This window comes from Panthera onca, chromosome B3 (assembly GCF_046562875.1).
Source record: "Panthera onca isolate mPanOnc1 chromosome B3, mPanOnc1 haplotype 2, whole genome shotgun sequence".
Lineage (NCBI taxonomy): Eukaryota > Metazoa > Chordata > Mammalia > Carnivora > Felidae > Panthera > Panthera onca.
The window spans coordinates 60,046,727-60,067,241 of NC_138344.1; the positions used below are offsets into that span (position 1 = coordinate 60,046,727).

At 37.1% G+C, this 20,515-nt stretch overlaps 1 protein-coding gene across 1 annotated transcript in view; it reads left to right on the forward strand.

Annotated features, from left to right (window-relative positions):
- Positions 1–20,515, forward strand: part of UBR1 (ubiquitin protein ligase E3 component n-recognin 1) — a 133,515-nt gene that overhangs the window by 26,616 nt on the left and 86,384 nt on the right. The window contains exon 4 of the mRNA XM_078448552.2: positions 10,069–10,179. Coding sequence (XP_078304678.1) covers positions 10,069–10,179 — 111 coding nt within the window. The remainder of the gene's footprint in view (positions 1–10,068; positions 10,180–20,515) is intronic.

The window sequence follows — 20,515 nt, forward strand, 5'->3', positions numbered from 1 at the left end:
ACTGTATTACTGGTTTTTAAAAACACCTAAAAGCTAATCTCTGCGTTTTCTCCTCAAAATAAAAAAGCACCCACTGTTAAAGATTATCTAAAAACTTTGTTCTTCTTTTTTCCTTTCTTTCTTCCTTTCTTCTTTTCTTTTCTTTTCTTTTCTTTTCTTTTCTTTTCTTTTCTTTTCTTTCAAGAGTGAGCCAGGGAGGGGCAGAAAGAATCCAAAGCAGTCTGGGTGCTGTCAGCACAGAGCCTAAGATGGGGCTCAATATTGCCCCATGATACCATGACCTGCACAGAAATCAAGAGTCAGATGCTCAACCAACTGAGCACCCCTAAAGATTATTATTATTTTTTTTTAGCTTTCCAAGGGTTAATAGTGATCTGATTTTTGTGACTTGCTCAGTTTTTAATATTTTCAGTATTAATTCACTTCCAAATTGGCACCAATTGTCTAAATCTCCTCCAAGATGTTCTTTTTTTTTTTTTTAAATATGTATTTATTTTTGAGAAAGAGACAGAGTGTGAGTGGGGGAGGGGCAGAGAGAGGGAGACACAGAATCCAAAGCAGTCTTCAGGCTCTGAGCTGTCAGCCAGAGCCCAATGCAGGGCTCAAACCCACGAACCGTGAGATCTTGACCTGAGCCGAAGTCGGACACTCAACCGACTGAGCCACCCAGGCACCCCAAGATTATTTTTAGCATAGATAAATGTTTCCTTTATCTAAAATGAGGAAAGTGAGTTACAAAAAACAATATATAGGCATACCTCATTTTATTGCATTTCACCTAATTATGCTTTGCAGACTGTGTTTTTTACAATTGAAGGTTTGTGGCAACCCTGAGTCAAATAAGTCTATTGGTACCATTTTTCCAACAGCATTTCCTCGCTCCGTGTCTCTGTGTCACATTTTGGTAATTCTTGCAGTATTTCAGACTATTTCACTATTATTATACTTGTTACGGTGGTCAATGATATTTGGTGTTGTAATTGTTTGGCGCTGTCACTAACTGCACCCATGTAAAATGGCAAACTTAACTGATACAGGTGTGTGTGTTCTGACTGCGCCATTCGCTGGCCATTTCTCCATCTCCCTCACTCTACTCAGGCCTACCTATTCCCTGAGATTCAAATGTATTGAAATCATGCCAGTTAATAACCCTGCAATGACCTCTAAGTGTTCAAGTGAAAGGAATAATCACGTGTTTCTCATGTTAAAAGCTAGAAATGATTAAGCTTAGTTGGGAAGGTATGTTTAAAGCTGAGTTGGGGTGAAAGCCGATTTGCTAAGTGTGCTAGTTTGCTAAGTTATGAAGGCAAAGGAAGAGGTTTTATTTATTTATTTTTTAAATCTTTTTATTTATTTGTGAGACAGAGACTGAGCCTGAGCAGTAGAGAGGCAGAGAGAGAGGGAGACACAGAATCCCAAGCATGCTCCAGGCTCTGAGCTGTCAGCGCACAGCCCAACCCGGGGCTCGAACTCATGGACTGTGAGATCATGACCTGAGCTGAAGTCGGACACTTAACCGACTGAGCCACCCAGGCGCCCCCCCCCCCCTTTTTTTTAATGTTTATTTATTTTGTGAGAGAGAGACAGGGTGAGCAGAGAAGAGGGTAAGGGAGAGAGAAAGGGAAACACAGAATCTGAAGTAGGCTCCGGGCTCTGAGCTGTCAGCACCGAGCTTGATGTGGGGCTCAAATTCAGATCTCAAGATTATGACCTGAGCCAAAGTCAGGCGCTTAACCCACTGAGGCATCCAGGTGCCCCGAGAAAGTCAAACAGCCTTATTGCTGTTATGGAGAAAATCTGAGTGTTCTGGATAGAAGATCAAATCAGCCACAGCATTCCCTTAAGCCAAAGCTTAATCCCATCCAGAGCAAGGCCCTAACTCTCTTCAGTTCTGTAAAGGATAATATAAAGTGCAAGGTGAAGCAGCAAGTGCTAATGTAGAAGCTGCAGCACATTATCCAGAAGATCTAGCTAAGATCATTAATGAAGGTGGCTACACTCAACAACAGATTTGCAATGTAGACAGAATAGCCTTGTATTGGAAGAAGATGCCATCTAGAACTTTCATAGCTAGAAAGAAGTCAATGCCTGGCTTCAAGACTTCAAAGGACATACTGACTTTCTTGTTAGGGGCTAATGCAACTGATGTCTTAAAGGTGAACCCAGTGCTCATTTACATTTTTTTAATTTTGTTTATTTATTTAAAGTAATCTCTACATGCAACATGGGGCTCAAACTCATGACCCCAAGATCAAGAGTCACATGCTCTTCTGATGGAGCCAGGCAGGCACCCCTACACTTCTGAAAATCCTAGAGCCCTTAAGAATTACAGTAAATCTAGTTTGCCTATGCTCTATAAATGGAACAACAAAGCCTGGATGACAGTATATCTGTTTACAACATGGTTTGCTGAATATGTTAAGCCAACTGGTGAGACCTACTGCTCAGAAAAAGATTCTTTCAAAATATGACTGCTCATTGACAATGCACCTGGGTAACAAAGAGCTCTGATGGAGATGTACAATGAGATGAATGTTGTTTCATGCCTGCTAACACAACATCCATTCTGCAGCCCATAGATCAAGGAGTCCTTTCAACTTGTAAGTCTTACTATTTAAGAAATACTATAGTCCTAAAGCTATTGTTGTTATAGATAGTAGTTCCTCTGATGGATCTGGGAAAAGTACATTGAAAAGTTTATGGAAAGGATTCATCACTTTAGATGCCATTAAAAACATTCATGATTTCGGGGCGCCTGGGTGGCTTGGTCGGGTAAGTCCGACTTCAGCTCAGGTCATGATCTCACGGTCCGTGAGTTCGAGCCCCACGTCGGGCTCTGTGCTGACAGCTCAGAGCCTGGAGCCTGTTTCAGATTCTGTGTCTCCCTCTCTCTCTGCTCCTCCCCTGTTCATGCTCTGTCTCTCTCTGTCTCAAAAATGAATAAACGTTAAAAAAAAAATTAAAAAAAAAAAAAAGAACATTCATGATTTCATGCGAAGAGCAAGAAACATGAACAGGAATTTGGAAAAAGTTGATTCCAACCATCATGGATGACTTTGAGCATTTCAGGACTTTGGTGGAGAAAGTTAACTGCAGATGTGGAAATAACAAGAGAACTAGTCTGTGAAGTGGAGGCTGAAGATGTGACTGAATTGCTGCAGTCTCATGATCAAACTAATTAATGGATGAGGAGTTGATTTTTGGTAAATGAGCAGAGAAAGTGGTTTCTTGAGATGGAATCTATTCCTGGTAAAGATTGTTGAAATGATGACAAAATATCCCATAAACTTAGTTGATAAATTAGTAGCAGGGTTTGAAAGGATTGACTTCAATTTTGAAAGAAGTTCTAGTGTAGAACATCAAACAGCATTGTGTGGAACAGAGGAATTGTTCATGAAAGAAAGAGTCTATCAGTGTGGCATACTTCATTGTTGTCTTATTTTAAGAACGTGACACAGCCACTCCTTCTTCAGCAAACACCACCCTGATCAGTCAGCAGCCATCAACATCAGGGTAAGATCCTCCACCTGCAAAAAGATTACAATTCACTGAAAGTTTAGATGATGGTTAGCATTTTTAACAATAAAGTATTTTTATATTAAGGTATGTATATCATATTTTAGACATAATGACACTTAAAAACTTAGACAATAGACTACAGTGTAGTATAAAGTTTATTTATTTTGAGGAGAGAGCATGTGTGTGAGCAGGAGAGGTACAGAAAGAGGGAAAGGGAGAGAGAGAGAACCCCAAGCAGGCTCCACACTGTCGGTGCGCATGAAGCCTGATGCAGGGCTTGAACTCACGAACCATGAGATCATGATGTGTGCCGAAATCAATAGTTGGATGCTCAACCGAGACACCCAAGAGCCCCTCTCATGGTATACTTTTATATGGAAAAAGCAAAATATGTAAAATTATGCATTCGATTTTTGGTGTTTCTTTTAAAACATATTGTGGATATAATGTTTAACCATAATTTATTTGAACTATTATTGGGGGAATGTAATTAGGATTCAGTTTCTTTTTTTAATGATAAGCATTGCATTGTTGCTATAAACATCTTTATGTGTGAATCACTTTTCTATATGTCGGATTATTTTCTTAGGATAAGTTCTCAGAAGTGGAATTATTGGATTAAAAAATAAAGACATTTCAGAAAATAAAAAAAAAAAAAAAACAAGCCACAGACTAGATGAAAGTCTTTGCAATACACGTATGTGGTAAAGGAGTGGTATCCGAAACATACAAAGTACTCTTAAATAATAAGGTGAACAACACATTTAAAAAACGGGCAAAAGATCTGAAACAAACTTTACCAAGAAAATATATAAATGGCCAATGAGTACATGAAAAATGCTCACCATCATATGTTATTAAATTAAAACAAAAATGAAGTACCACTCCACACATATTAGAATGGCCCAAATCCAGCATCAAATGCTGATGAGTATGGGAGCAACAGAAACTCTAATTCATTGCTAGGGAAAATGCAGAATAGTACTTTGGAAGACAGTTTGGCAGTTTCTTATAGAAGAATACTGGGGTGCCTGGGTGACTCAGTTGGTTGAGCATCCAGCTCTTGATTTCAGTTGGGTCACTGTATCCTGGTTCATGGGATCAAGCCTTGTGTAGGGCTGCCAGTGGGCTGTGTGCTGGTAGTGCAGAACCTGCTTGGAATTCTCTCTCTCTCTCTCTCTCTCTCTCTCTCTCTCTCTCTCTCTCCTCCTGCCTTGATCTCACATGTGTGCTTTCTCTCTCTCAAAATACATAAACTAAAAAAAAAAAAAAAAAAAAAAGTTGCAGTTGGGTGGCTCAGTCAGTTAAGCATCCAACTCTCGATTTCAGCTCAGGTCACGATCTCACGGTTTATGAGTTCACGTCCCACATTGGGCTCTGTGCTGACCTCACAGAGCCTGTCTTGGATTCTCTGTCTCCCTCTCTCTGCCCCTCACTCGGTCTCTCCTAAAAATAAATAAACATTAAATAATAAAAATAAATAAACATACTGTAACCATACAATCCAGGAGTTGTGTTCCTTGATATTTACCCAAATAAACTGAAAACTTATGTCCATACAAAAAAGTGCACAAGAATGATTATAGCAGCTTTATTCATATTTGCCAAAATTTGGAAGCATCCAAGATGTCCATAATAGATGAATGGATAAACCAACTTTGGTATACCAATACAATGGAATATCCTTCAGTGATAAAAAGAAATGAGCTACTAAAAGAGAGGGCAAGACCCTAAATGCATATTACAAAGTGAAAGAAGCCACTGTGCAAGGCTAAATACTGTGTGATTCCACCTGTATCACATTCTGGGAAAGGCAACACTGTGGAGGCTGTAAAAAGATTCGCTATTCCCAGGGCCTGGGAGATGATGGTGGAAGGGATGGAGGAATGAATAGGTGGAGCACAGAGGGGGTGTTTATTCTGTGTGATACCGTAGTGGTATATACATGTCATTATTAATTTGTTAGAACCAAAAAAGTGTACAACACAGAGAACCCTAATGTGAATTATGGACTCTAGTTAATAATAATGTATCAAAAAATAATGTGTCAACTTTGACTTCTCAGTTGCAACAAATGTAACACTCTAAGGCAAGCTGTCAATAGTAGGGGAAACTGTATGGTCAGGGGAAGAAGGAATATATGGGAACTCGGTATTTATTGCTTAATGTTTCTTTAAACTTACAACTGTTGTAAAAAACAAAGAAGGTTCTTAGTATATTTTGCCTAATTGCTTCAGGAAAGAATTTTACTGAATGTGTTACAAGTAGTGGTACAGAAACCTTCAGAACCTGCAAAAACCTTTAATCCTTTAAACAGAAAATTTTCAAACTGAACCCAGCTTAAAAAAATGTTTTCCCAGTTTTATTGAACTGTATTTTTTTTAATTTAATGTTTCTCTTTGTTTATTTTGGAATGGTGGCTACTTAACTTTGCCATATTCCTGGATAATAGGAACAAGGTCTTTGTTTATTTTGCCACCATCCTTGCTGAAAGGACAGGATCGTTGGTTTGATAAGTAGATTAAATTCTAAGAAGCAAAGATCACAATAATGTAACTTTGATCGAATAAAACCAAAATAGTGGCTGAGTTCATCTAACTAGGGTCTTTTTGTATCTTGGAAGCTGATAACAAATCAGGCCAGCTTATAACCGGTATCATTTTATTGAACACATTCCAGAGTCAATTAGAATAAATGTGGGGAAGAAAACAAAGCCCACTACCTGTCTTCTTTTTCCGTGTCCCCTTCCTGTGTATGTCTCTATCTTCATTTGCTAAATTGCAATGATACATTTATGTACCCTTCATCCCCATCTGACCATAAGCTCTCCAGGACAAGGCCCAGGTCTCATGTACTTTGTACCTTTGTGTCTTTCGTGGTACCTGGGACATAAATGCTTTCAACAAATGTTTCTTGAAATGTTAGGATCCAAAGGACTAACACTAAGGATCCATAGACCTGATGTCTAACATTTAATTATAAAAATAAATGGGGGGTGGGGGGGCGCCTGGGTGGCTCAGTCATTTGAGCATCTGACTCTTGGTTTCAGTGCAGGTCATCTCACTATTCATGAGTTTGAGCCTTTACTTTTGACTTGTTCTTAACTCTGCAATTAAATTTGTAAAATGTTCACCCTCTATCCTTTTTCTAAAGTCTTCCTAGTCACCTCTTGGTCAGATGAAGCCCATCCTCTAGGGTTTGCTGAACTAAAGTTTGTGGGTTAAATCTGATTTGCTACCAGTTTTGTATGGGCTACAAGCTAAGTATGTTTTTATATCTCTAGATGGCTGGGAAAAAGATAAGAAAAATAATATTTTGTGATACATGAAAATTATGTGAAATTAAAAGTCCTATTTCATGGTACATAAAAATTATATAAAAATAAAATTCTGGTGCCCATAAATAAAGTTTTATTGGAACATAGCAATGCTTATTTATTTATTTGTTGTCTATGGCTACTTCTGCACTACAGCAGTAGAACTGAGTAATTCAGCAGAGACTGTATGACTTGCAAAGCCTAACATATTCACATATTCATGTCTGTTTCTTTATACATAAAGCTCCCGAACGCTCTTCAAGTAGATTCCTCAGGAAGGGTGCATATATACAGTATTCCCTAAGTGATGACACGTTCAAAATTCTATTTTTATAGCTTGGTTGGAGACCATATCCTTGGTTTGCATTTTCTTTGCTTGAAAACAGAGCCTTGCTGTTGTCTTGTTTTACATGTTGCTATTGAGAAGCCTGTTACCAGTCTAGTTTTCTTGCTATTATGTTATTTCATCTTTTTGCCAGAAGGCCTCAGGACTTTTATCTTTAAAGTCTAGCAATTTTAGGGGCACCCGGGTGACTCAGTTGATTAATTGTCCAACTTCAGCTCAGGTCATGATTTTGCAGTTTGTGGGTTCAAGCCCCGGGTCGGGCTGTGTGCTGACAGCTCAGAGCCTGGAGCCTGCTTTGGATTCTGTGTGTGTCTCTCTCTCTCTGCCTCTCTCCCGCTCATGCCCTATCTCTCTCTCTGTCTCTCTCTCTCTCTGTCTCTCTGTCTCTCTCTCTCTCAAAAGTAAACATTAAAAAATAAAAATAAATTCTAACAATTTTAGTAGGATATACTTCAGAGTTGATGATACTGGGTTGAGTTTTAGTTATTCATGAGTGCTTTCAGTGTTTAGATTTAAGTCTTTTATTTTCAGGAAGTTTCCTTAGATTACAATGGGGGTTTCTGTTTTTGTGTTTTGAGAGAGAGAGAGCATGAACAGGGGAAGGGCTGAGGGAGAGAGAGAATCTTAAGCAGGCTCCACACGGAACACAGAGGAGCCCAATGTGGGACTCCATCTCACAACTGAGATAATGACCTGAGCTGAAATCAAGAGTGGGATGCCTAGGGGCGCCTGGGTAGCTCATTCAGTTGAGCATCCAACTTCGGCTCAGGTCATGATCTCACAGCTTGTGAGTTCGAGCCCCATGTCGGGCTCTGTGCTGACAGCTCAGAGCCTGGAGCCTGCTTCTGCTTCTATGTCTCCCTCTCTGCCCCTAACCCACTCGCATTCTGTCTCTGTCTCTCTCAAAAATAAATAAACATTTAAAAAAAAAAAAAAAAAAAAGAGTGGGATGCCTAACCAACTGAGCCACCCAGGCGCCCCAGATTATAGTTTTAAATAACAGCTCTATTCCATTGTTTAGATTTTCTTCTTTTGTGACTTCATTTATACTTAGCTTGGCTTTTTTATGTCTATCTTCTGTTGCAACCACTTTCTCTCTGACCCTGTATGCCTTTGCTTCATTGCATTATCATTTCTTGATTATTTTCCTGCTTGTTTCAATGCTGTTTATTTTTCATTTGAGTCTTTTGTCTTGGATACCTTGTAATTTAGAATTCACTTCAAGTAGGAATTTCTAGTTTTCTGCTATTTTTTCCCCGAGTTCAGTCAAGTCTCATATTCCTTTTGTGTCCATGTCTGATCTTAGTTTCTGTATTTCTAATTAAAGGTGCTTTAATCCGATTAAAGGCTTTCATATCCAGCAAATGTTTGTTTGAGGCATGTAATTAAGTTTAGAGCATTACATTACAGTTTTCTTCAGTTTTGTGGTTGGGCTTTGGCTCTGACTGCATTTTTTGCCTTTCTTTTTTGGTAATAGTTTTGTATATATATTTAAAATTTTTTTAATGTTTGCTTTTGAGAGAGAGAGAGAGAGAAAGAGAGAGAGAGAGTGGGGGGGAGGGGCAGAGAGAGAGGGAGGCACAGAATCCAAACCAGGCTCTAGGCTCTCAGCTGTCAGCACAGTGCCCAACATGGGGCTTGAACCCACAGACCACAAGATCATGACCTGAGCCGAAGGTGGACACTTAACTGACTGAGCCACCCAGGCACCCTGGTTATAGTTTTGAATGAATATGGTCTGTTTCTTCTTTTTCATTTCATGGACAGGGTTTACAAGTGCTGTTTTCTGTCAGTTCTGCCCTCTTCTGTGTAATTTCTTTTATAGATAATGTTGAGAGTAGAGGTGGGATGAGAGCATTTGGCATGTGTTGTTTCTCATTTCTGTAGGATCCTTAATTTTTCCTTCTTGTTTCCTTTTTTCATTTACTGGCAAATCTTTAAGGGCTTATCACCTTTTTTTCTGTATTTCATTTTCCTACAAAAGCAATGCTTCTCTGAGGTTGCTACTGCTGGTCCTACTCACTTTTGATCTCTTTGTCTGTGAACGCCCAAGTCTCAACCTGTGTTCAATAGTTGTTCCTCAGCACGATTTTGGGCATAATTTTGTCTGTGCTTCATCTAAGTCCTCTGTACCCATCTCTTCTCTTTCATGGAATCTCTTAAGCTCCTTTCTCGTCTGCATTTATAAGCTTGAAGTAATAGGCAACAGGAACTTTAATGGAACAAATCATTTGAAGATTGTGGCATTTATTTTTCATCTCTCAGTAATGCTGTGGACATGAGTCATGTGGTTTTAGTGCTTTCCTTGTTCATTGTATGTTTTGGAGGGGGGAATTTGGGGAGAGATTCAAAATTAGGCCATTGTCATCATCCTCTATCCGGATTCACATATCTGCATTATTTTTTTGTTGTTTGCAGGAACCTTCAAAGGAAAAGGGTTGTAAAAAATTTAGGTACAATGGAACATCAAATAATTGTAAATATTGTATACATTTCTTCAACATATAAGTATTATTATAATGAGTTTTAGAAGTGTGTTTAAGCAGAAAAATCTCATTACTCGAGCATTTTAGGTGTTGTATGGTGGTTTTTTTTTTTTTTTGCATACTTCACAATCTGTTCTCCATTAGTACACAATTTTAAAAATTGTTATTTAAAAATTAGATGTTTCAAAGCATGTTTCAAAATTTTATCACTTTGAAGGCTCATTTTTGTTATGATTAAGTATTTAGATTATTTTCTTGTTAACCAAAATGGTTTCGGATATATTTTCTATTTCATTAAAGGCAAGTAATGTTTAAGTATTGGGGAGTATTGAGTCATCTTTATCCTTTCTTGCTTTGTAAGATGTTTTGAAATCAAGACAAACTCATTTTTCATTTGTCAGATGCATACTTCTACTGGAGGGGGATTTTGTGACTGTGGAGACACAGAGGCATGGAAAACAGGCCCTTTTTGTATAATTCATGAACCTGGAAGAGCAGGTACCACAAAAGAGGTAAGGAATATTATTTTTAAAAATTGCTAATTATTTTAAGCGCGATACAATTAGATGGAGATAAATGTTATGTGTGTGGATTAAACTCAATTCCATTAAGAATCCTGAGTTTTATGTTCCAGTATTTAAATGTAAGGAGTTTTATTCTACTCTGTGTTCTTTATTTGTCTAAAGAAAGAGTGAATTTCTTGGTTCTATTTGTTAAGCAGTCAATTTGAGAAGTAAGAATGAACAATATATAAGCCTAAAAGAGCAAATGGAACAGTAGAATTGACACATAACTTTAATAATGCTTTTCTTAAAGAAAAAAATAGTCAACAAATTGATTATCCATTATATATCCTAATCAAGAAAAAGTGGGCAAGCCCAGATACAGACAATTAGGAAGGAGAATGGGAAAATAACTATAGACCCATAGACAAAGAAGAAATTGAAAGGATTATAAAAGACTCTTTACATGACTGTGCAAATACATTTGAAGATGGATCATTTTATCAAATAATATACAATTTTATAATTTATTCAAACAAAGAGAAAACATAAACAGTTAATAACCATTGAAGAGATTCAGAATATAGTCTGTCACAAGAAAGTACTTCCCTAAAAAATGCTGTGTTCAAATGGTTTCACAGAGTAATCCTTTTCAAAACTGCAAGAAATAGTTTTAGTAGTCTTTAAACTGTTCCATGTAGTCCTATAGCAGTGAAGACCCTTAGCGCCCAGATTTTGATGTCTTTAAGTAGCATTACTCACTAAAAGAAATCAGGGCTTATAAAAATACCTGACCAGGTGAAAATACATTATCAGGGAATAGGTAAGCTTGTGAGGATGGGTTTGTATCAAAAGAATCTAGGATCTAACTTGAAAGAGCTGTCACTGATCTGAGTTGGGCAATTGGAGTATCAAAATAATACTAATAAGTAACTACTATAATTGAATGAATCAAAGTACATGAAAATTCTTGAATTCCTAATAAAACTTATAGAGAGCTTAAATAAAAAAATAATGTTGCCAAGTCACTGGTTCATTGCTATGGTGATGGTTGTTATGTAATTTCTTCACTCTAAAAATTGGTAAAGGGAATGAACTAAGCATTTATTCTACTTTTTCGATAGGAATTGTATTCCATTGTAAACAAGTATTACCAGTATATGAGGTAAAGCTCTTCTTTTTTTTTTTTTTTTTAACGTTTATTTATTTTTGAGACAGAGAGAGACAGAGCATGAACGGGGGAGGGGCAGAGAGAGAGGGAGACACAGAACCGGAAGCAGGCTCCAGGCCCTGAGCCATCAGCCCAGAGCCCGACGCGGGGCTCGAACCCACAGACCGCGAGATTGTGACCTGAGCTGAAGTCGGACGCTTAACCGACTGAGCCACCCAGGCGCCCCTAAACTCTTCTTTCTAGATGCATGCTAACTCCCTAATAGAGAAGATTTAGTAGAATTAGAATAATTAACATTTTTTATTTAAAAAAATTGTTTTTAATGTTTATTTTTGAGAGAGAGAGAAAGAGACAGAGCATGAGTGGGGGAGGGGCAGAGAGAGAGGGAGACACAGAATCCGAAACAGGCTTCAGGCTCCGAGCTGAGAGCACACAGCCCGACGCAGGGCTCGAACTCACAGACTGAGATGAGAGATCATGACCCAAGCCGAAGTCAGACGCTCAACCGACTGAGCCACAGAGGCGCCCCATCATTTAAAAAAATTTTTTAAATGTTTATTTATTTTTGAGAGAGAGAGAGAGAGAGACAGAGCATGAGTGGGGGAGGGCACAGAGAGAGGGAGACACAGAATCCGAAGCAGGCCCCAGGCTCCGAGCTGTCAGCATAGAGACCGACAAGGGGCTCAAACTCACAAGCCGTGAGATCATGACCTGAGCCGAAGTTGGACACTCAACCAACTGAGCCACCCAAGCGCCCCTAGAATAATTAACATTTTGCAAACCCTAAGGAAATATTTGATTCAGACAAGGATCATTAATAGATGCTAAACCCATTAAGACATCAGTTAATAAGGAACAGTATTCACATAGTTCTAAATTGTCATCTCATAGATTACCTGCTAGTCATAAAGGAAAAAAGTGAAACTTTATAATGGAGGTATCATACTGTCATCTCCTGAAACTAGTCATCAATATTAGCATCATTACTAATAGCAGGGCAATATGGCATAATGAGTCTCTTCATAGCATATAAAATAAAGTCCATAGGTTAACATCTAAAAATCAGTTAATATAATACACCATATTAAAAAAAAAACCCCAAACCACAAGATCATCTTACTAGATGTAGCAAAAGCCTTTTACTAAAGCCGGCACACTTTCATCATAAAAAAGACTTAAACTTATAAGGAACTTCCTCAACCCTGATAGAGGACGTATATGGAAAACCTCACAGCTATTAGATACTTTCCCCTTAAGATCAGGAACAAGACAAAGATTCTGCTCTTGCCACATCTATTTAATACTCTATTGGAGGTTCTAGCTAGGGCAATTAGTAATGCAAGAAAAAGAAAAGGCATCCAGATTGGAAAGGAAAAAATAAAACCAGCTCTCTTTGCAGATTAACATGACTTTGTATATGGAAAATCTTAAGGAATCCACAAAAAAAAAATTATTAGAACTAATAAGTTCAGCAAGAATGTAGGATACAAGATAATTATACAGAAATTACTTATATTTTTATACATCAGTTTTGAAAAATCTGAAGAAGAAATTGAGAAAAAAATCCACATTTACTATCGTATCAAATAGAATAAAATATTTAGAAATACCAAAAGCAGTATAAAATTTATATTCTGAAAACTGTTGAACACTGTTGAAAGAAATTCAAGATCTCAATAAATGGAAAAACATCCTATGTTTCTGGATTAGAAGACTTACAGGTTTTTTTTTTTTAAGTTTTTATTTTAATTCCAGTTAACATACAGTATAACGTTAGTTTCAGGTGTACAATATAGTGGTTCAACACTTCCATACTTTACCCAGTGCTCGTCATGACAAGTGTACTCCTTAATCTCCATCACCTACTTCTCCCATCCCCACCCGCTCCTCACCTCCCCTCTGGTAACCATCAGTTTGTTCTGTATAGTTAAGAGTGTGTTTCTTGGTTTGCCTCTCTCTTTTTTTCCCCTTTGCTCGTTTGTTTTGTTTCTTAAATTCTGCATGAGTGAAATCAGATGGTATTTGGAAGACTTAAAATTGTTAATGTAGCAGTACAATGGGTGTTTTTTTTCCCAACACCATCAAGTCATCAAACTCAGTTCTCTGTTGACACTGACCTAGGTCCCATAAATTTAGCTCAACCCTGACACTGTCTGCCTGGCAATAAGCATTAGATCCCACAGGCTAAGATCTTTCAGCTCTCTGAGTGTACCACCTTCCCCAAATCTCTGTGTGTTCACCAACCCAGAAGTACTCCATATTCTGTCCTTTTGGGTTTCACTACATAGGGGCATGGTTGATTAAATCATGGTCACCCAGCCCCCATCTTAGATGCTTTCTAAAAGTCACTTCAATAACACAATGTAAGACTTTTAAAAATTCCTCATCCCTTTGGAAATTCCAAGAGTTTCAGGAGCTCTGAACCAGAAACAGTGAAGACCAAATATATTTCTTACTATAAATCACATCAAAGGCCATACTCCCCAAGTTGATGTACAGATTCAGCACAATTGCTATCAGAATTACAGCTGGGAATTTTTTTTCTCTCTCTCTTTTTAAATTGACAGGCTTACTCTAAAATTTATATTGAATTCTAAGAGACCCAGAATAGCCAAAACAACCTTGGAAAAGAACAGACTTGGAAGACTCACACTTCCCTATTTCAAAACCTACTACAAAGCAACAGCAATCAAGACAGTGTGGTATGACATAATGATAAGCATAGAGATCATGAGAATAGATTTGAGAGCTCGGAAGTAAACCCACATGTCTGTGGTCAACTGTTTTTCAACTAGAATACAAAGGCCATTCACTAGGGAATACTGTTTTTTATCAAATGGTACCAGAACAACTGGATATCCCCATGCAAAAGAATGAATCTGGATCCCTAGCTCACACTGTACACAAAAATTAATTCAAAATGGGTCAAAGACCTAAATGTGAGAGCTAAAACTATAAAACTCTTAGAAGAAAACAGAGGGTAAATCATCATGACCTCAGATTTGGCAGTGGATTGATAGATATGACAGCAGAAGCCTGAGTAATAAAAGAAAGAATAGATAATTGGACTTCATCAAAGGACACTGTCAAGAAAATGAAAAGCCTATAGAATGGGAGAAATATGTTTGCAAATTATATTATCTGATAAGGAACTTATATCTAGAACTTACATAATATATTAGTATTATTGTAATTAAATAGTATTATTATAGGATAATGTAATATTCATATAGTATTCATAATAAATTATAGCATTCATAGTAAATTATAGTATTCATAATAAAATATAGTATTCATAATAAAAGGTAGAAACAACCCAACTGCCCATCAGCTGATAAATGGATAAAAAAATATGGGTAAATTGATATAATGTATTATTTGGCTATAAAAGAGAGGTAATGAAACATACTTCAATTTGAAGGAACCTTAAAAGTATTATGCTAAGTGAAAGAAGCCAGTTACAAAAGATCACATATGATTACATTTATTTTATTTTATTTTATTTTATTTTATTTTATTTTATTATTTTTAATATGAAATTTATTGTCAAATTGGTTTCCATGCAACACCCAGTGCTGATCCCAACAGGTGCCCTCCTCAATACCCACCACCCACCCTCCCCTCCCTCCCATCCCCCATCAACCCTCAGTTTATTCTCAGTCTTTAAGAGTCTCTTATGCTTTGGTTCCCTCCCTCTCTAACCTCTTCCCCCCCACCCCCCCCATGGTCTTCTGTTAAGTTTCTCAGGATCCACGTAAGAGTGAAAACGTATGGTATCTGTCTTTCTCTGCATGACTTATTTCACTTAGCGTAACACTCTCCAGTTCCATCCACGTTGCTACAAAAGGCCATATTTCATTCTTTCTCATTGCCACATAGTATTCCATTGTGTATATATATAAACCACAATTTCTTTATCCATTCATCAGTTGATGGACGTTTAGGCTCTTTCCATAATTTGGCTATTGTTGAAAGTGCTGCTATAAACATTAGGGTACAAGTGCCCCTATGCATCAGCACTCCTGTATCCCTTGGGTAAATTCCTAGCAGTGCTATTGCTGGGTCATAGGGTAGATCTATTTTTAATTTTTTGAGGAACCTCCACACTGTTTTCCAGAGCAGCCGATTACATTTAAATGAACGTCTGGAATAGGTACATTTATAGGGACAGAAAATAGATTAGTGGTTGTTTAGGTCTAGGGAGATGAAGCCTGTGGTGAGGGAGGAAGAAATCACTAAAGGGTTTTTTTGTTTTTGTTTTTTTGAGGTCATGAAACATGTCTAGTGATGTAATAGTTACAAATATTTATAAATATACTAAAAACCATTAAATAGTATATTTTGAGTGCATTGTGTGGTTGGTGAATTACATCTCATGCTGTTAAAAAATTGAAGTACCTAGAGCCTCACTTATGAAATATTCTTTCTTTAAATTTTTTTTAACATTTTATTTATTTTTGAGAGAGAGAGAGAGAGAGAGCACAAGTGGGGGAGAGGCAGAGAGAGGGAGACACAGAATCCAAAGCAGGCTCCAGGCTCTGAGCTGTCAGTATAGAGCCTGACACGGGGCTCAAAATCACGAACTGCAAGATCATGACCTGAGCTGAAGTCAGTTGCTTAACCTACTGGGGCACCCAGGCACCCCTGAAATATGCTTGATAAAAGTGTTTAACCTGGGATGCCTGGGTGGCTCAGTTGGTTAAACATCCAACTTCAGTTCAGGTCATTATCTCGCGGTTCATGAATTTCAGCCCCACCTCAGTCTGTGTGCTGACATGTCAGAGCATGGAGCCTGCTTCAGATTCTGTGTCTCTCTGTCTCTCTGTCCCTTTCCCACTCATGCTCAAAAATAAATAAACATTAAAAAAGTTAAATAAATAAATGTTTAAGCTGAACTTAATGAAACTTTGAGGTCTAACTTCTAGCTTATAGGAAATACAGGGAAGACATGAAAAACATAAAGAAGACCACAAGGAAGATAAGTGGGAAATATAGGACATTTCACGATAAATCTAGAATATAGGAGTTTTTATAGGAAATCTGGCCTGGTTTCTGTCATGAAGAACAAAAGGCTGGAGGTGTGGAAGGGACATTCATTTAGATGTAAATGACTTAGACATAATCAAATGCTATAGATATTTTGGGAATAATTAGGAAAATTGAATATGCTCAAGACATCGATGATGTTTAAAAATTATTGTTAATGTTATTAGATATAATAATGGTATTATGATTATGTAGGAAAAAATTTTTATAGATACATATCAAAGTATTTGGGGGTAAACCTTAAAATACTTGAACAAAAAAATACATGTATGGAAAATAACCTAAATTACCTAAATCTTAGGTAAAAGTTGTGTTTCTTATACTGATCTTAGTTTTCTATATTTAAAATTTTTTATTGATAAAAATAAATAAAAATCATCAAGTAAACTCCAGATAAACAAAAGCATAGAAACTGTTCTTAAGCATAGCAAGGGGAAAAGAGAAAGTTTCCAAATTTGTTACATAAAGCTAACATTATATTGATCTCAGATCTGACAAAATATAGAATTTACAGATCAGTTTTATTAATAATTGTTATGCTGAAATACTAAATAAAACATTAGCAGGTGAAATCAAGTTTAAAACAATCATGTAACACTGTCATACTTATGTTCCTGGAATGAACTCTTCTTGGAATTCACCTGTGAAACCATTAATCCTGGCATTTTCTGGGAAAGTTAGCTCTTTGATAACATTCTCAGTTTCTTCCAGGATTATTGACCTGAAATCAAAAGTCATTAATCATGTTTGATGACGAAACATTAGTGTATTCCCATTATAGAGACAAGAGAAGGAAATCTATTGCCACTGTTATTTAACACCTCCTGGAAGTTAATCAAATAGACTCACAGGATGAACTAAAATATATCAGTATTGGAGAGGAGGCAAAATACTCATGAGTGTATACCTGGAAAACCCAAGAATATTAACTAGAAAAGAAATGGAAACTAGAGTAGAGCTTGATCAAGTTATTGGTTACAGAACTCATATTAAAAACCATTAGTTTTTCTATTTAGTGTATTTAACAAATATTACTTAAATGCCCTTACAAGCAATAGCTTTTAGAAAATGTAGTAAAAAGGAGTGCCTGGCTGGCTCATTCAGTAGAGCATCTGACTCTCCATCTCAGGGTTTTGAGTTCAAGCCCCACGTTGGGTATAGAGATCACTTAAAAAAAAAAAATGTAATGGAAAAAAAGATCTCATTCACTGTAGCATGAGAAAAGATAAAATACCTTGGAAAAAAGTAAGAAATCTGCCAGCTGTATTTTTTTTAACGTTTATTTATTTTTGAGAGACAGAGTGTGAGCGGGGGAGGGACAGAGATGGAGGTAGAGAATCTGAATTAGGCTCCAGGCTCTGAGCTGTCAGCACAGAACTCCATGTAGGGCTTGAGCCCATTAACTGTGAGGTCATGACCTGAACTGAAGTCAGACATCCAACTGACTGAGCCACTCAGGTACCCCTCTACCAGCTGTATTTTTAAAAAACTTGAAAACTGTACTCTGATAGGCATGAAAGAAAAAAAAAAAATCAGAAGACAAGCTTCATTCTTAGATTGGAAGATTCAATATTACAAAGATAAAACTTTTTCTAGAATTAATCCACAAAGTCAATATATCCCCAGCCAAATACTCTTTTGGAACTTGACAAAGTAGTCAAAAGTTCTTCTGGAAAAATAGTTTGTGAAATTTGTCAGGAAAAGCTGAAATGAAGAGTTAGGAGTGTGAATAGGTCTAACAGATTTAAAATGTGTTAAAGAGCTCTAGTAATCCAAACAATGTGACTCTTGCTATAGGAACAGACAGCAGATAATGGAATAGAAAAGAGTATATAAACCCAAATTGGTAGTATAGACAGAATTTCTGGTTGGTGGTGCTACATAACTGACGACCCATTTGAGGAAAAAAATAGAAAAAACTTGATCAGATACATTCCAAAATATCAAGGATTTTTAAAAGCTTTTTTATTTTTTATTTTTATTTTTTCAAGTCAATTCATTTTCAAGAGAGAGAGCACATGAAAGTGCATGGGGGAGGGGCAGAGAGAGCAGGAGGGAGAGAGAATCCCAAGTAGGCACTGTGCTGCCAGTGCAGAGCCTGACATGGGACTTGATCTCACAATTCGTGAGATCATGACCTGAGCCGAAATCAAGAGTCAGATGCTTAACCAGCTGAGCCACACAGGCACCCCTAAAATATTTTTTAGAAAAGAAATTATAAACTTGTTAGGAGGAAATAATGACATACTGGAAAAAACACTGCAATATGTCATAAAGTATAATGATCTATCACTAAGAAACCCCTGGTATTCTGTATATTTGTGCTATCTGACCACTCACGTGTGTAGTATACCCTATTTTACGAAACCCAAAATGTAAAGAAATGGAATTATATCTTGAGAAATGAAATGTGTTCTCTTCTCTTGAGTAGAAGCATTAGAGCACAACGTGAAGGGCTCTAGAACAGGTATCCTTGGTTTGCTTTATAACCTGACTAATTAGCTCTGTGACTTTGGCAGAGTTATTCAACCTTTCTACCCTTCAGTTTATCTCTAACTGGGAGATAATACCATCTGCCTCACAGGGCTATGAGGATTAAATGAGATAATACAGGTAAAGTGCTTAGCCTTAGAATATGCCTGGCATATTGTAAGGACCCAGTAAATGTTAGCTATCATCATCATTAGTGTTATTACAGCTCCGACTACTTTTCCCATTACCTGTTCTTACTTCTGATACTAATAATACCTCACATTTGTATATTTTAGATTTAACAGGGATCTTTCACAGGCATTATTATTTTATCTTCCATTACTACTTTATGAGGTACTTATATAGTAGCTCCATTTTATGGAAGGAGAAACACACCCTCAGTAAAGTTAAGTGGCTTGCTCAGGTTTGCAGATCTGGCCAGTGGCAAAATTGGACATAAAATTCAGATCTTTAGATTCTGGGATCCAACACGGTTTTTAAAACCTTGAATTTAATTTCAAATTTATGAAAAGCTATAAAAATAAAAAGAGTACAAAGGACATTCATATCCATTCACCAATTGTTACCACTTTCCCCCATTTACTTTATTATTCAGCACTTGATGTTTAGATTGCCTCTTCTCTCTTACTCGTTTACTTGCCCGGATCTCAGATGGCCATTCCTTCATTTAACAAATATTTATCAAGTACCTGTTACTTGATTAAATATTATCAAATGTCTATTACCTGAAATACCATTTAACTCTTTCAAATTTATTCTCATTTTTATTTTAACAGATATTCTTAATTCTGATTATTTCACTTTCCTCTTCTAATATTTTTGAAAGAATACTGACATGTCTTGAAATAAAGTCAGAAAGTAATTTTATTATGGAAAAACTGTCTTTGCATTTTAAATTTAAAAAATTTTTTTAATGTTTATTTTTGAGAGACAGAGTGTGAGTGGAGGAGGGACAGAGAGAGAGGGAGACACAGAATCTGAAGCAGGTTTAGGCTCTGAGCTGTCAGCACAGAGCCCGACGCAGGGCTTGAATTCACGAACTGCAAGATCATGACCTGAGCTCAAGTCGGATGCTTAACTTACTGAGCCACTGAGGTGCCCCTTAAGTTTTGTTTTGTTTTAACGTTTTTATTTATTTTTGAGAGAGAGAGAGAGACAGAGCATGAGTGGGGGAGGTGCAGAGAGAAGAAGACACAGAATCTGGAGCAGACCCCAGGCTCTGAGCTGTCAGCACAGAGCCCAATGTGAGGCTCGAACTCACGAACTGCCAGATCATGACCTGAACTGAAGTTGGATGCTTAACTGACTGAGCCACCCAGGCGCTCCTGTCTTTGCTTTTTAAATACCAAAGACTCCTTGGGAGTTAAGTTGACTCACTGAGTTTACAAAACTAGCTTCCCTTCCTCTGCCTCATGGATTTCCAGTCTGTTGGGGTTTTCTTGAATCATATTGCCTCAGAATACTGAATTTAGTTATGAACTAAACTGATCTTGGATTTCTCTGGATTTAGAATTTGATTGAAAAGGTGATTGGTCATTTAGGCTTATCCTAAAGGTAAATTTGGTTATTTTGGAACTAAGTCATTATCTGGAGGTGAGAGAAAGGTACCTATGACTAGCACATAACTAATCAATT